Source organism: Anoplophora glabripennis, unplaced genomic scaffold (assembly GCF_000390285.2).
Source record: "Anoplophora glabripennis isolate ALB-LARVAE unplaced genomic scaffold, Agla_2.0 scaffold46, whole genome shotgun sequence".
NCBI lineage: Eukaryota > Metazoa > Arthropoda > Insecta > Coleoptera > Cerambycidae > Anoplophora > Anoplophora glabripennis.
The window spans coordinates 858,188-872,055 of record NW_019416736.1 but is presented as its reverse complement, the minus strand read 5'-3'; the positions used below and the strand labels follow the sequence as shown (position 1 = coordinate 872,055).

General features: G+C 32.0%; 1 protein-coding gene across 4 annotated transcripts in view; it reads left to right on the top strand.

Moving 5' to 3' along the window:
- Positions 1–13,233, top strand: part of LOC108904273 (protein FAM107B) — a 129,255-nt gene extending 116,022 nt beyond the window's left edge. For all 4 annotated transcript variants that reach the window (XM_018706756.1, XM_018706755.1, XM_018706758.1 and 1 more), the window contains 3 exons: positions 4,083–4,272; positions 12,664–12,832; positions 12,943–13,233. In XM_018706756.1, the coding sequence (XP_018562272.1) occupies positions 4,083–4,272; positions 12,664–12,832; positions 12,943–13,020 (437 nt within the window). In that variant the 3' untranslated portion in view covers positions 13,021–13,233. The remainder of the gene's footprint in view (positions 1–4,082; positions 4,273–12,663; positions 12,833–12,942) is intronic.
- Positions 13,234–13,868: the final 635 nt, after the last annotated feature.

Below are 13,868 nucleotides of genomic sequence, written 5' to 3'. Positions count from 1 at the left end.
TTGGTATGCTAGTGCTGCTATAAATGTTACTTTTTTATGTAGCAATAAAAAAAAGCATTTACAAGAAAAGATAACCCTACCCCTAAAGAAAAAATCCTCATACTTTCTTGTAGGTTTTCTGGGTAAATTAAAATTACTAAATGAATTTCGCAATTCTGACCTCGAATTCGTAATCAGCGACCCCGTATACCAAATTTGACGTGAATGTGTTATTTTTTTTTTTAATTTGTAATACCGTCTTTGATACATCTTGAGTTTTACAAAATTGACCTCGGATCTGAATCTGTAACCCAGAAAACCCCTGTATACCAAATTTAGCGCAAATGGATTATTTTTTGATAATTTGGTCGTCCATCTTGGATCCGCCATAGTGAATTTTACAAAATTGACCTCGGATCCGTGATCAGCGACCCCGAAAACCCCCGTACACCAAATTTTGCGCGAATTCCGTATTTTTTGAAAATTCGTGATATCTGGCCCTTAATTTTTTGAGGTTAGAAAAAGAACCATCAATTTTGACCGCGGATTCACGTTCGGCGGGGTCTTAACCATGTAAACAAATTTATATGTAGAACTAAGCAAGTAAATGTTATAAGAATATTACATGTGCAGTTATATATAAAAAAAGTTAGTATTTTCGTAGATTTCAGTACCTAAAACCTTGATGGTTTGATCGTTTTTTGCACCTGTTTATTTGTTTTACTGCGGCGTCTTTGAAAATACTCGGATGGCGCGACATAACATTCCTATTATTTGATAAGCTTTAAATTATTCAGTTATTAAATGTTTGAAATTATTTGTCTATTTGTGGAAAACACTATTTCAAGAATACGGCGCCCTTAAACAGGATAACTGACCTCTACATTGATCGAGTTCGAAAACATTTCATCCGTAGACATTTAAAAAAAAAATTGTCTTGATTCTTGGATAATCATAGCTCAAAAACATTTTTTGTCAAAATATTTTGAAACTTGACTTAAAGCTGCAAAAGGTTTTTTTATCTCGACACGACCATTTTTCACTGAGTTACAGGCCTTCAAAAATCACTAAAAAATGTATGAAACATTTTTGTTCCCTTATTTTTTTCCATTAGTGTAGTTCCCCTTCATTCATAGTAGTGTTAATAATTAAAACACAAAAGTTCGTAAGGTCAAATTACCATATTAACAAAAAATAGCTTTCCTTCTAACAAACCAAACGGTAATACTTAATCGTTTCCTTTTTATTTCACAATGTTAGCAGTTCCACATTCGATCATAAAATATACATTAACATTAACTGCCGGTTGCTGACCTTACTTTTCATTTATTTCGTTTTATGCTTAGAAATATCGTTCTTGTATAATTAGCAACTGTAAACATAGATAATGCCTTATTCTGTTTTTTTTACATTTCAGATTGAATCCCTTGCGATTAAAACTAAAAGCCTTGCTTTCTCTTTTTTTTTAAGTGGCAGGCCACAAATCAATACGCGATAATTACAGGCTTCGAAAAACGTCACATTACGGTCGTTTATCTCGTGTCATTACTGAAAAATATTTCATGTCTGGCACTGCTATAATGTTAATTACTGGTACTTAATTTGTTGATAGGTGTCGCTTAGAAGGGATTTTTTTTTGTCTAATTTTTATAGCTGTGATAATAAGCCGGTGATGTACCGTGCTGATTATTTTGGAACTTTGTTTGGTTAAAAAGAAATTAATTAAATGTTATTACTCCGTTGATCCATTAAAATCCATACAATAACTTTATCACGCCCAATGATTGATTAACACTATCTATGTGGGATACGTTCCTGTAGTAATTTAGTCCAGAAGAAGCCAGTATTTTCAAATGACGTTTCCGGTTTAGAAGTGATAGAGCCTGCTTTAGAATCAATTGGAAATGTTTTACTAAAATATAGATTTTTATATATCCCATTAGCGGGCAAAGGTGCGTAAACGCACACTTTTATTTTAATTTTTTTTGAGATCATCCGTAAAATTATATGCTTTCCTACCTACAGAATCTTATGCCAACAGTCCAGAGTGTACTAGTATTTTTATTTAATTAAAAATAATATTGTTTTAATATTATTTTCTTTAAAAGCAAATACGATATTTAAAACTTTAGAACACATTTTCAAACAAATATTGTTTGTTAGTAAAAATGAGCAAACAATTTTTTTTTGAGCCAGACGTAAATAAAAGAGAAGTATTTTGATACCCATGTAGTTTTTTTACTTATGTTTTCAAAAGGATGGTCATAATGATACATATACAGGGTAGGAAAGTACCGATGGTCTACCTGAAGTTACGTGAGAGCGATAAAGTAAGCCATAGAAATCCATGCGATAGAGAAGGATGGCTATAATAAAGGCGTCTCATAGTCACCGCCCGTTTCGCCCTTCCACAAATAAGATCCACTTCTTATCCACTGCAGATTTCTAACTCTTACGGTTTAAGTGTTATCTAACCTCATTTAGAGAGAGCTGAAATCGTTATTTTTTTAAAAGCAACTAAATATCTTGAAAGCGGTAAGTTTTAAACACCATGTATATTTAATAACACTTTGTAAAGCTAAAAATATATTCTTTAGATGGCCCACATGATTCCAGACAACTTTTATTAAAACCAGTTTTTTATAAATTGTACAGTTACAGAGTTACAGAAGAATTCCTCTGAGGTGGAACACCCTGTATAGAGTAGCTGATTTGTATGAAAACGACCGATCATCTCCTAAATTAAGATGTCTATCGAAAAATCATAAGACATAAACGTTTTAGGGTTTTTTAAAATTTATTACCATAAAGAAAAATTAAGTATGCAAGATCAGTCAAAAAATCATAACGAAACAAAGTTGCTTCTTCTTTAATGGAACACTGTATATTACCTCATATTTCAATATTTTTCGATTTTCTTGCACAAGCTTTAAAAGAGCAAAGATAATATACATACATATATTCAAAATTGTAACATCCCATACGTTCTATAACATAAATATTTGGCGCCCAACGTGGTGTGTTCATTATTTATTCTGAAATTCGATGGTTTTGTAAAATTTTTAATAAGTTATGAATAAAGAAAAATTAAGTATACAAGATCAATCAAAGAATCATAACGAAACGAAGTTTCTTCTTCTTTAATGAAACATCGTGTATATTATTTCATATTTCAATATTTCTCGATTTTCTTGCACAAGCTTTAAAAGAGCTAAGATAATATACATAAATATTTTCAAAATTATAACATCCTATACGTTTTATAACATAAATATTTGGCGCCCAACGTGGTGTGTTCATTATTTATTCTGAAATTCGATGGTTTTGTTAAATTTTTAATAAGTTATGAATATCAGTCAAAGAATCATAACGAAACAAAGTTTCTTCTTCTTTAATGAAATACCGCGTATATTATTTCATATTTCAATACTTCTGGAATTTTTGGACAAGCTTTAAAGGAGCTAAGATAATATACATATATTGTTACGGTTTTTAAAAATATTAATATATAAACATTTACAAATAATTAAATTATGTCTTTATAATTACTTATTAATTATTTTATCAATTGCAATATACTCAATTCATTTCAAAATTAATTATCTATTACTATTATCTTATATATAAAATTCTCGTGTCACAATGTTCGCTCCCGTACTCCTCCGAAACGGCTTGACCGATTCTCATGAAATTTTGTGTGCTTATTGGGCAGGTATGAGAATCGGCCAACATCTATTTTTCAAACCCCAAAATGTTAAGGGTGGTCCACCCCAAATTTTTTTTTGTTTTATGGACAAAATTTTATTTTTTTATTTTTTTATGATGTGGCCTTAAAAAATACATACAATCCTAAATTTTCACCCTTCTACCATCAACCCTTATTTTTTAATAGCGATATTAGTAATTCAATAATTTTCCTATACGTTCTATAACATAAATATTTGGCGCCCAACGTGACGTGCTAATATTATTTATTCTGAAATTCGATGGTTTTGTAAAATTTTAAATAATAGACTAAAGTATAAATAATAGCCCTGCTGTTGCGTCCGCGACACTGACACATTAGCCCAGTTTTCGACGGTGATATTTCCGTTTTGTTGCAGTCGACGGAGACGAGATCGAGACGGCGGCCACGATGATTCCAGACACGTTACGGAATTCGGGTCACCACACGACGCCGCCCCTCCTGACCGACGACGACGGTCTCATAATACCCCGGAAGCCGGCCAACCCCGTCCGGGATAACCCCGAGAGGCAGAATCTCCACAAAGAGTTGCTCTTCAATCAGAAAATGTAAGTATCCCGCGAAAATAGAACTGTAATTAAAAAAAAGTAAACCACCTGTTAAAAATATACACTTTTTCTCTCTATTAGGTGACATATTCGAATTAGTTTACTGTTATCAGTCTACTTATTATTTTTTCGTTGTCAAATTTTCGTTTTAAAATCCGTGGAGTCTGAGCCCACCAAATTAAGTTTGTTTGTTTACAAAAAACGATGTAAAAGAATAGCCTCATACGCAGGTGAGCTCTTGTTGATATGTTGTCGCTGTTACCATCAGCGTATTTTCTCTTGTTTTGTTTAATCTTGCCAGTTTCCAGTTTTACTAAGTATTGTTATTGTTTTTCTTGGTGTTGTATTTTGTCAGTGTGTTTATCGAGTGTTTTTTTCTTCAAGTGGTTTATTATAGACGTAATTACTCTTAATCATAACCAAACTTTCCTTGGATGCTATCCTGCGAGGCTACTTCGCTTATATGAAATTATCTTTAATGCGCATGCTCAGTAACATTGATATAATTTTAATTTATTAATTACTATAAAAGTCAATATTCTATAAATTTAAATTTATAAATTCTATAATTCTATTAGTTTGTCACTTGAAAAGGTCATTTTTATACGATGTGACTGTAAATATTAAGCGTTTTATAAAACGTCGAATAATTATAAGTCTTATTGCAAACGCATCTTAATTTTCATTTTCTTTCGAATATGACTGACTTTCTCCAGTTGTTTTGTAAACGATTGATTTCATGAAATATCAATTTATATTATTTCTAGTTCCTATAATTTTGCGTATAAATAAAAAGAATTAATGCTAATTCTTACATTTGATTTTTCTAACAATAAGAGTGTTAAGTCCTAAATCTACAAAGTTTAAACTTGTATTATGTTTCTTATTTGAACAAGCTCCGTTTTGGGTCTTCTATCGTCTTGAAATTCTAGTTTTTGAAGTGAAAATAGCAAAACAATACTGCTTACTAATTTAGTGATTGTTTATATAATGTCATACCACGGTACAAACTCATAATATGAAGTTGGAAAACTAACCTAGAAACTAGAAAATTAATAATCCGTGCCTGCCTTACAATTCGCCTAATTCGAGAGCAGTCTCATTATAAATACGCCTGAAGATGTTCGGTTTATTCTTTTAGGCGCAATGTAAAAATATTGGCTTTTACATTCGTTTTACAATAAAATTCATAGGTATTCGGCGTTTTGTAAAACGCCTAAACTTTTCAGTCGGATTGTAAAAAAAATTATTTACACATTTTTTTACAATTTGCTTAGTCATTTATAAGGCGTTTTATAAAAGAGACTGAACTTGCAATAATTAGCCTGCGACATCTATACAACATAGAAGAACTATGATGGAGAATAATAAGGGACATTACTGCCAAACATTTAAAATACTGTTTAAATCGCAACTTTGGTCAACTTGCCCGAATTTTTTATATAAGTTCGTTTGAGGTATATAATAACAGTACCTAAGTGACAGTATTTTTTTTGTCAACCCCCGGCCAGGGGTGAAAAAAGATAAAATAGATAACTCAAAAGGAGTTAAGAGCCAGAAAAAAAGTTTAATATAAAAGTTGTAGAGCATAAAATTCTACATAAAAATGGTCTATTGATTTTTGTTTGTACTATTAAACAGAGTTAGGGAGACTAGAAGTGAAGGGATGATTTCAGAAATTTAAAAATCATAAGCAAAAAATGATTTAATTTTATAATTTTTTTTCAATCTACTCTAAAAAATGTAAACTATCTTTTCAGAGAAATAGCTATATTTTTTAATTTTTAATAAAAATTTCACAAAGCGAACGTGATTTTTCATATTTGTCGTAAAACAAAATTTCGAAAGCAACATTTCATTATTTCAAACAATCAATCACGAAAATAATTGTTTTAGTGTTAAATCATAAAAATTAACGATTAGAAAATTGAAATTGTTATAACTCTTTTATTAAAAATTAAAAAATATATCTATTTCTCTAAAAGAGAGTTTACATTTTTTAGAGTAGATTGAAAAAACAAAATTAAATTCATTCAGTTTTGCTGTTTTCATGACATATTTCTATTTGTTACTTTTTGTTATTCGTAATTATAATTGTTCATTCATTAAAACTAAAACATTATTTTCTAATTTGAAACGGTATATTAAAAAATAACAAATTAGTGGAACATCCTGTTTTTACTTAATTATCCTACCAACAAAAAATATGACGGAAAGCAAGAGATTGTTTAAGGTGATCTTGGCGACCTATTTAAGTAAAGAATAAGCACATATTCATATTCGGGAACCCCAAAAAGTACGTCAAATAATATTTCCTTGAAATATCTCACAATTTTTTTTTTAAGGCTGATTTGAACTTTCTAAAGAGTCAGAATTGTAACTTTATTTAAATCGGTTTATTTTCAATTAAGGGAGTTACTCCTGAAGTCTATCGTTTTATTTATAAAATCATTGAAAATTACAGATAAAAACTCGAAAGTATATTAAAATTTAAAAAAAACTATAGAAAATTGGAAAAAATATTAACACTATTATTTAATGGCGCAATGGTTGTAATGCCCTGTAATGTAATGTCCTGTATACCTGGTCGTCGCCTTAGTTAGAAACCTTTGACCTGTCCCTGTTGTTCTCGGGCTAAGCTTTGTGGGGTCGGACCCGCGGCGAAGCAGAGTCACCACTGAAGATGTCGACAGTGAAGAGTGGCGAAACATTTGGAAACATTGGATGCTACAAGTCCCAGAGATTCCCCATTGCCTTAGCTGCAGTTCTGTCCGTATCGACTTTAGATTCAATAAAAGTGAACATCAGGGTGAGCCTAGGGATTCTAATAGTGGGTCCGTCCCACAGGCCTAGCCCCAGAACAACGGAGACAGGTCAAAGCTGTTCCTAAGGAAGCAGGAATATTGATTATATTCTCCCTTTTCAACAAACCTTCGTTGTATATATCACTTATTTTCGACCGAAATTTCATATTAAGTAACTATTAGTACGCATTATATTAAAAGCGGAAAGTGTAGGCTTAATAAATGTTATTAAACACATTACCAACTTCTTGGAAATCAATTTGTGTTTTCGTTTTCCAAACAAAAAAATATTTGCTAAAAATATGTTATTCCTAGAATATGTTTTTAATGAATTCGTGTTGTCTGCTTCAAACAACAATAATACAACCGCAACCAATACTGTACGGGATGACAGCCCATTGAAAATTTCCACGAACTCCTTAGCAACTAATTTCGCAGGTTTAATACGGAGTAGCCTTATAATAACGGAAATGAAAAGTTCAACTCGACGTTTTCCAACACATCAGACAGGCAACTTAACTGGCTTTGTTTCCTCTCCATTCATTATAGGAATCAGATTGTAATCTAATTGCTACAGTTCATTAATCTGCGGTTATAAACGTCTCCAAACATTTCTAATCTTTCATCAAGCAATAGTTTTATAGTACCATATTACAGTGTGGATCGATTTCGACAATTGGGCTGGGTATTTCCCGAAAAAATAATATTTAATTATACAAAATTGGTGTCATAATTTCAGGAGCTTGTTCATGAGGTCATTTTAGACCAAACAATTTTAGTAAACCAAAGCTATGCTTTAAGGACAGTAACCAAAACGTAAATACTGTACTGTGAGTGAAAAACTGTCAAATTTGGCTCACCCTGTAACATAGAACACAGCACCGCGACTATATTTACCTCGCGATCACTCTACAAGGAAGTCAGAAAAGGTGCATACCTCTGTTCCTTTATTTTTACCCGCATGTACTCTCAGCCAGTATTGAGAGAAGCAGAGAGCTTCTTATTTTCCCCGTAATTAAATGCGCCCAGCCTTAAGAAAGATCTCCAGCTCCTCTCTTATTAGCGAGCGACACATAAGTGCCCTGCTCCGCCTTTAGACCGGATGCTGCGTGGAAATTATCAGCTGTTTTTATTGATCGTGACGTGGATTTGACGTAATATGTTGTGCGTCTGTGATAGATCCCAGAGGAATGCTTGATAGTTTTTTAGAACAAAGAAAAATAAAATTGAGATAGATGTAATATATGGCGTTTATTTTGTTCTAGTTTCTCAACAATTAGAGGTATAAGGCATGGGCGCCGCCTGAAATATTTACCAGGGTATATTTACCAAAATTCCAGGTATTCCCCTAATTGTGTCAACACTCGTGTCAACAGCTTCAAGTATACGATTTCGCAATTCTTCCACGGTAGCAATTGGACCAATGACTTCAATGATTCCAAAGGTCCATTGGAGATTGTTCGGGTGACCGAGGTGGCCACAGCACATGACCGAAGCGTCACTATCACGGGTAAATGGCGCCTCATCTGTTACACAAACATAAGCAGGAAAGTCTACATGATTGGCACATTGCCGTAAAAACCATCTGCAAAAACGCATTCGTTGATCACAATCCGGGGGTAAAATCTGTTGAACTGGTTGCAGATGATAGGGGTGCAACAGTTGGCGCCTTAGGATGCGATGTACGGTACGAGATGACTTTCCTACTTGCTGTGCGAGTCGTCGAGTACTAATTGTGGGGTCTTCGTCAAGATTTTTCAACATTGCATCTTCAACATTAAGGTTCACTTGCTGACCACGTCCTTCTCCTCGAGGAATAACACTTCCCGTATCTCGCAGCCGCTGAACGCACTGTAGGATTGATTGCACATGGGGGTGACGTTGTTGCCATCGTTCCCGGTACAATCTAGTCGTCGCGAGTACATTTTCTCCGGCTGCACCATACACTAACACCATATCGGCACGTTCGGAAATAGTAAATGTATTGTTTTCTCGGTTTATAAAACTAGTTTGTGCAGAAACTAAAAACTTAAGCAAAGTAAGAAATAAGAATCTCGTTTTTAATGTAATCGTCACGCTATTCTTATTTTTTTACTTCTTTATAAAAATTACACTGTCACCATCGTGGAATTACAAAGAAACAAAAACTTTTGTCAGGAATCTTTCACCTTCTAACACTGATGGGTGGATGGACGATGCTTAATTTTTAATAATTAAGTGAATAATGAATTCAATACAAATACAAAATCAGTTGATTGCACAAATTTTTTGACAATGTAACCTAACCTTCTTTTAGTATTACTAGTATTTGATTATACCGACTTAAATTATAAGGTTGCATCTCGGGTTGCATAAAAAAATATCAGAAGTGTTTAAATAAATAGCACAGGGTCGGCCAGCATTTTCATTGAATAAATGAACTTTAATTTACAAAAAACCGCAAAGATAGAACTTTTTCGTTTAAGACTTTTCTATTACAAATATAATCAGTAAGCTGTAGTTTAATTTTTATAGATTATACACGCCACACCCTGCATAAATAAAGGTAAACAAACTTCTCCTTTCTTTCTTCTCGAATAAAACTGTGTGTGTGAAAGTTTATTGCACTGCCACGCTGAACAATCAGTTTTATTTGGATTCCAAAGATCTAAAAACACAGGAATGAAGCTAGGAAGAAGAGAGCACTATCTTGAAGAACAATCTTATAAGTAAAAAAAGACACGCCATATGTTTAAGTACATATAGCAGCATTATTACAGTAGAACGGATTGTATTGAAAATCCCCCGTAAAAGTTATTAATAGCAACGCTTTAATCAACCGAAAATTACTTCCTCGGACTCACATGCATTGAAACTCGTTTAACCTTTAATTTATAGCTTCAGCACCGGTGCTAAAAAATCCTTTTTCGCCTACGTCGTTGCCAAGCTGTGCTGTGCACAAAGTTGCATTCACATACACACATAAGAGCCGCCTTGTTTGCAATTTTTCTTATTATCTTTCACGTTCCACCGGCTCCCAGACGTAGGCGAAACTGAAAGGAGAATGCCGTTTTTACACCGAACATAGAACGCGTTGCAGTGGCGGAAGTAATTCAGATGTGATGAAATAGAGTATAGTGCAAACATTATTCGTTAGTATTAAGGAAAATGCTTCGTTATCAAAGATGTCAGCCTTGTATGTTCTATGTCGGATATCCCCAGTCATTTTATAATTTTTTAAAACTTTTGTACTATTTCTAGACACCTTTGTACTTGTTGTAAATACATTTTGAGAACCACTGTTCCTGTCTAATGGCAGTTTTACACAGTCAAATAAATTAACAAATTTTTGGCCTTGAAGTAACTTTTGTGTATTATACAGGCTGTTACAAATTCGCTTCTCACTACAGGGATCTTGGAAACGTTAAGAGATACGAAGTAGCTTAAATGGAGGCAAAGTTGTATAATCAGACCAGCATTATGCCTCTAAAAACCCCATGTTACATTTAAAAATTGATTATGCCATTCGATAGAGGCCAAAAAGTTGCCATGAGAAGGTGTTCTTCTTTTTTCAATATCACCCTAAACAAGGCTGAAATGAAACAAAAACGGATTTCCAAAATTTAAGTTTTTTCCAAATATTTCAAAAACTAATCACGTTAACATTGATTTTTTAGAGGCATTATGCAACTTTGTCCCCATTTAAAAGCTACTTCGTATCTCTTACCGTTTCCGAGATCCCTGTAGTGAGAAGCGAATTGTAACAGCCTGTATACATTAATTCAAGGTCAAAAAATGTATCAATTCCTTTCACTGTGTAAAATTGTTATAAGATAATCATTTATGCATCCGTTAAAATGAAGTCTCATATCAAGAAAATTATTTAAAACAAGATCTCAATCATTTGGTTTCTGACTACCAGTAATACATTATGACGTAGTATAAAAGTAACTGGTTTTAAGTCCTAAAAAAAAAATCAAAGATCAATTAGAATAAGTAAAATGTTTCTGTTTGAAAACGTTTTGACTGCATAACCTTTTTTTGACATGAACTATACAAACGCCCCCCTCCCAAAGTCCATCTCTGGATCCGCCACTGAAAAAGGGAAACCCTAAAAACGAAAGAAAAATTTCAGCGTCAAAAGTTAATTGCGTTATTAAAATTACCTAATTATTGAAAAATAATATACTTAAACAGAATAGCTCTAGTCAACAACCCGTCAAAGGGTTGTCACAATCTTCCCATCCACATGTTCACAATAAAAGTCAACTTTTTACTGACTTTCATAGTAGGTAATGAATGACATACGCTTATAACTAATTAATTAATTAATAATTAATTTAATAAATGGATTACAATACACAAATAATGAGTATTAAATTAAAAATGAACCACTAGTTTTAATTTTGTATATGGGGTGTTGTCAAAGTTGAATCATTTATTTTAACAGCTGGTAGAGCTCATAGAAAAGTCGATTTACCAAAAATCGTTTATGTAAAAGTTGCCAAATAAAGCAATTATTAACAATTATTTAAAAAAATTGAAATTTAAAAACTTTATATGACAAACCTGATTTATTATCATTTTCGACCAATGCGTTGTAAAAACATAAATGGTAAACAAATCATTTTTGTAGAACAATTTTGAACAATTTTTGTAGAACAGGATTTTTGTAACTCTCTTTTTCTGCAACTTTTATCTAAACGATTTTTGGTAAATCGACTTAACTATGAGAACACCCTGTATACAAATAATATACTTTAAATAAAACAAAACACTGTAAGTATAGAATGATTTACAGAAGACTATGGCTTATTTACCGCAAACCACAAGGCTTGTCTTGAAAATCGTATAAACTATAGAACATGCATTTTATAAGTTAGATATGAATAACAAGACAGACAGTATTGCGGAAAACCACCGGATAGGAGTGACAAAAGAATGTAAACATTCTGTTGCAGATATTTCAATACTTCTTCGATATATTGTCAAAAAAAAAGTTAAAACTTTTTTCTTAATTTTTTCACGTTCAATACTATTTTATCAGGGTATTGTACCTATAAAATTTTATTTCAGTGTTTTCATTCGTCAGAAGATGTGTAAATATACATATGTATAATTTTTTTTTGAAAAACTTCAACACCTTGATCTCAAAATGTAAGGCTTCAAGAGAAATTTTAAATAAGAAATGTTCTTAAATTTAGATCAAAGAATAAATTTTACACTGTGCGCTTTTGTAAAATATTAATTCCATGTTTTAATCCCAACAGGGAGAATTGACTTGAAAACGTATAAATTTAATTCACAAAATGTTGAATTTAGAGTGCAAAATCTATAAATAACTAAAAAGTGATTCCAAAATTGTCACCATATGGGTCTTGAAAAATGACCCTTGTTGCTTTTGAATGTTTTATCGTCTTAATTTTCTAAACGTTTTCAATATTTCTTTAAACATAACCTTCTGCAAAGTTTTAATACCTCTCTTTATCTAAAAATTAAAAAGATTAATTAATTTCATAGTTGTACCGATGTTGACATTTATATTTGATTTAACAAATTAATCTAATTTGAAAATACTTCAGTTTATTGAAACTTCTTTTTTTTGCAGAGGAAAGAATGTTCTGAATCAGAAAACCGAATTGCAAAGAGCATTACAAAGGCAGAAAGAAAACCTCGCCAAAAAGCAACTCGAAAACCACATAGCTGCCCAAGCACCTGAACTGGAAAAGGTGATTGCGGACAGAGCCAAAAGATTGCAACACCCAAACGGAGAAAAAGTGAGTATAAACCACTTTAGTGACATTTACATCCTACCTAGGTCAGAAGAATAGTTTTGTAATGAATTATATTGCATATAGGACCATTATAAGGATTTTTTTATTTTCAGAATGAAGATGACAAGGTCATAAGCAAAGAACTGGTGCAAGTTCGAATGAAATTAAGAACTCGACACGATTCGAAATGAGTGTGTTTGACTAAAAATATTCCGTAATTTGATCATTTAGAACATATTTTATATATGCGTAGCATATGGAGAAATGTATTGTTTTAATGTGTAGGTTATTTGATTTAATTTATGTGATAAGAGTATGACTAAGCTATTTTTTATTATTTTAAGTTCTCAACTGTGTATAATACATGATAAAATTACTATTAATAAATATTTTTTGTACAAATGTGTCCGTATTTTTATTTACAAAAATTGTTATGTTCGTTTCCTGTAATGTTGTACGCAGCTTCCTTCTTTAATTCCCAAACTTTCATTAGTATTTTCCTGGTAGGTATCCTTTTTAATTTAATTCTACAAAACTTAAATATTCACAAATTAGTAATTCTAGGTAATATTTGTACAACTCACAACTGTCAAGAGATTTATCACTTTTATGGTTAATTTTTTTTGTAGACAGTGTTTAAAATATTTGATAATATATTGATAATAAATCGATTGACAAAAATATTTTTTTCAAAACTTTTTAGAACCGCTGACCTCTAATAGCTCTGTTTTGTTGGGTCATTTTCAGAAGACTTTTCTCACATACAATTTCGCTTGACCACAGAAAACGCATTTTGTAATGAAAACTATGGAGAGCTGATGATTAACTAAAATTAAACTAGCAGTTTTTCAGATTACTATAAAAAAAATGCATGGCACGCCATAACTATTCACCTCTTTTTATGTAGTATGGAAGTTGGGAACGATTCCAGAGTTTCTCAACAAGTTTTAAAGTTTCGATTATTACTAATTTTAGCACCATTTTGTAGTTCCAACGATTTTGATTATTGAAAATGCTTATTATTAATGCATTCTACCTA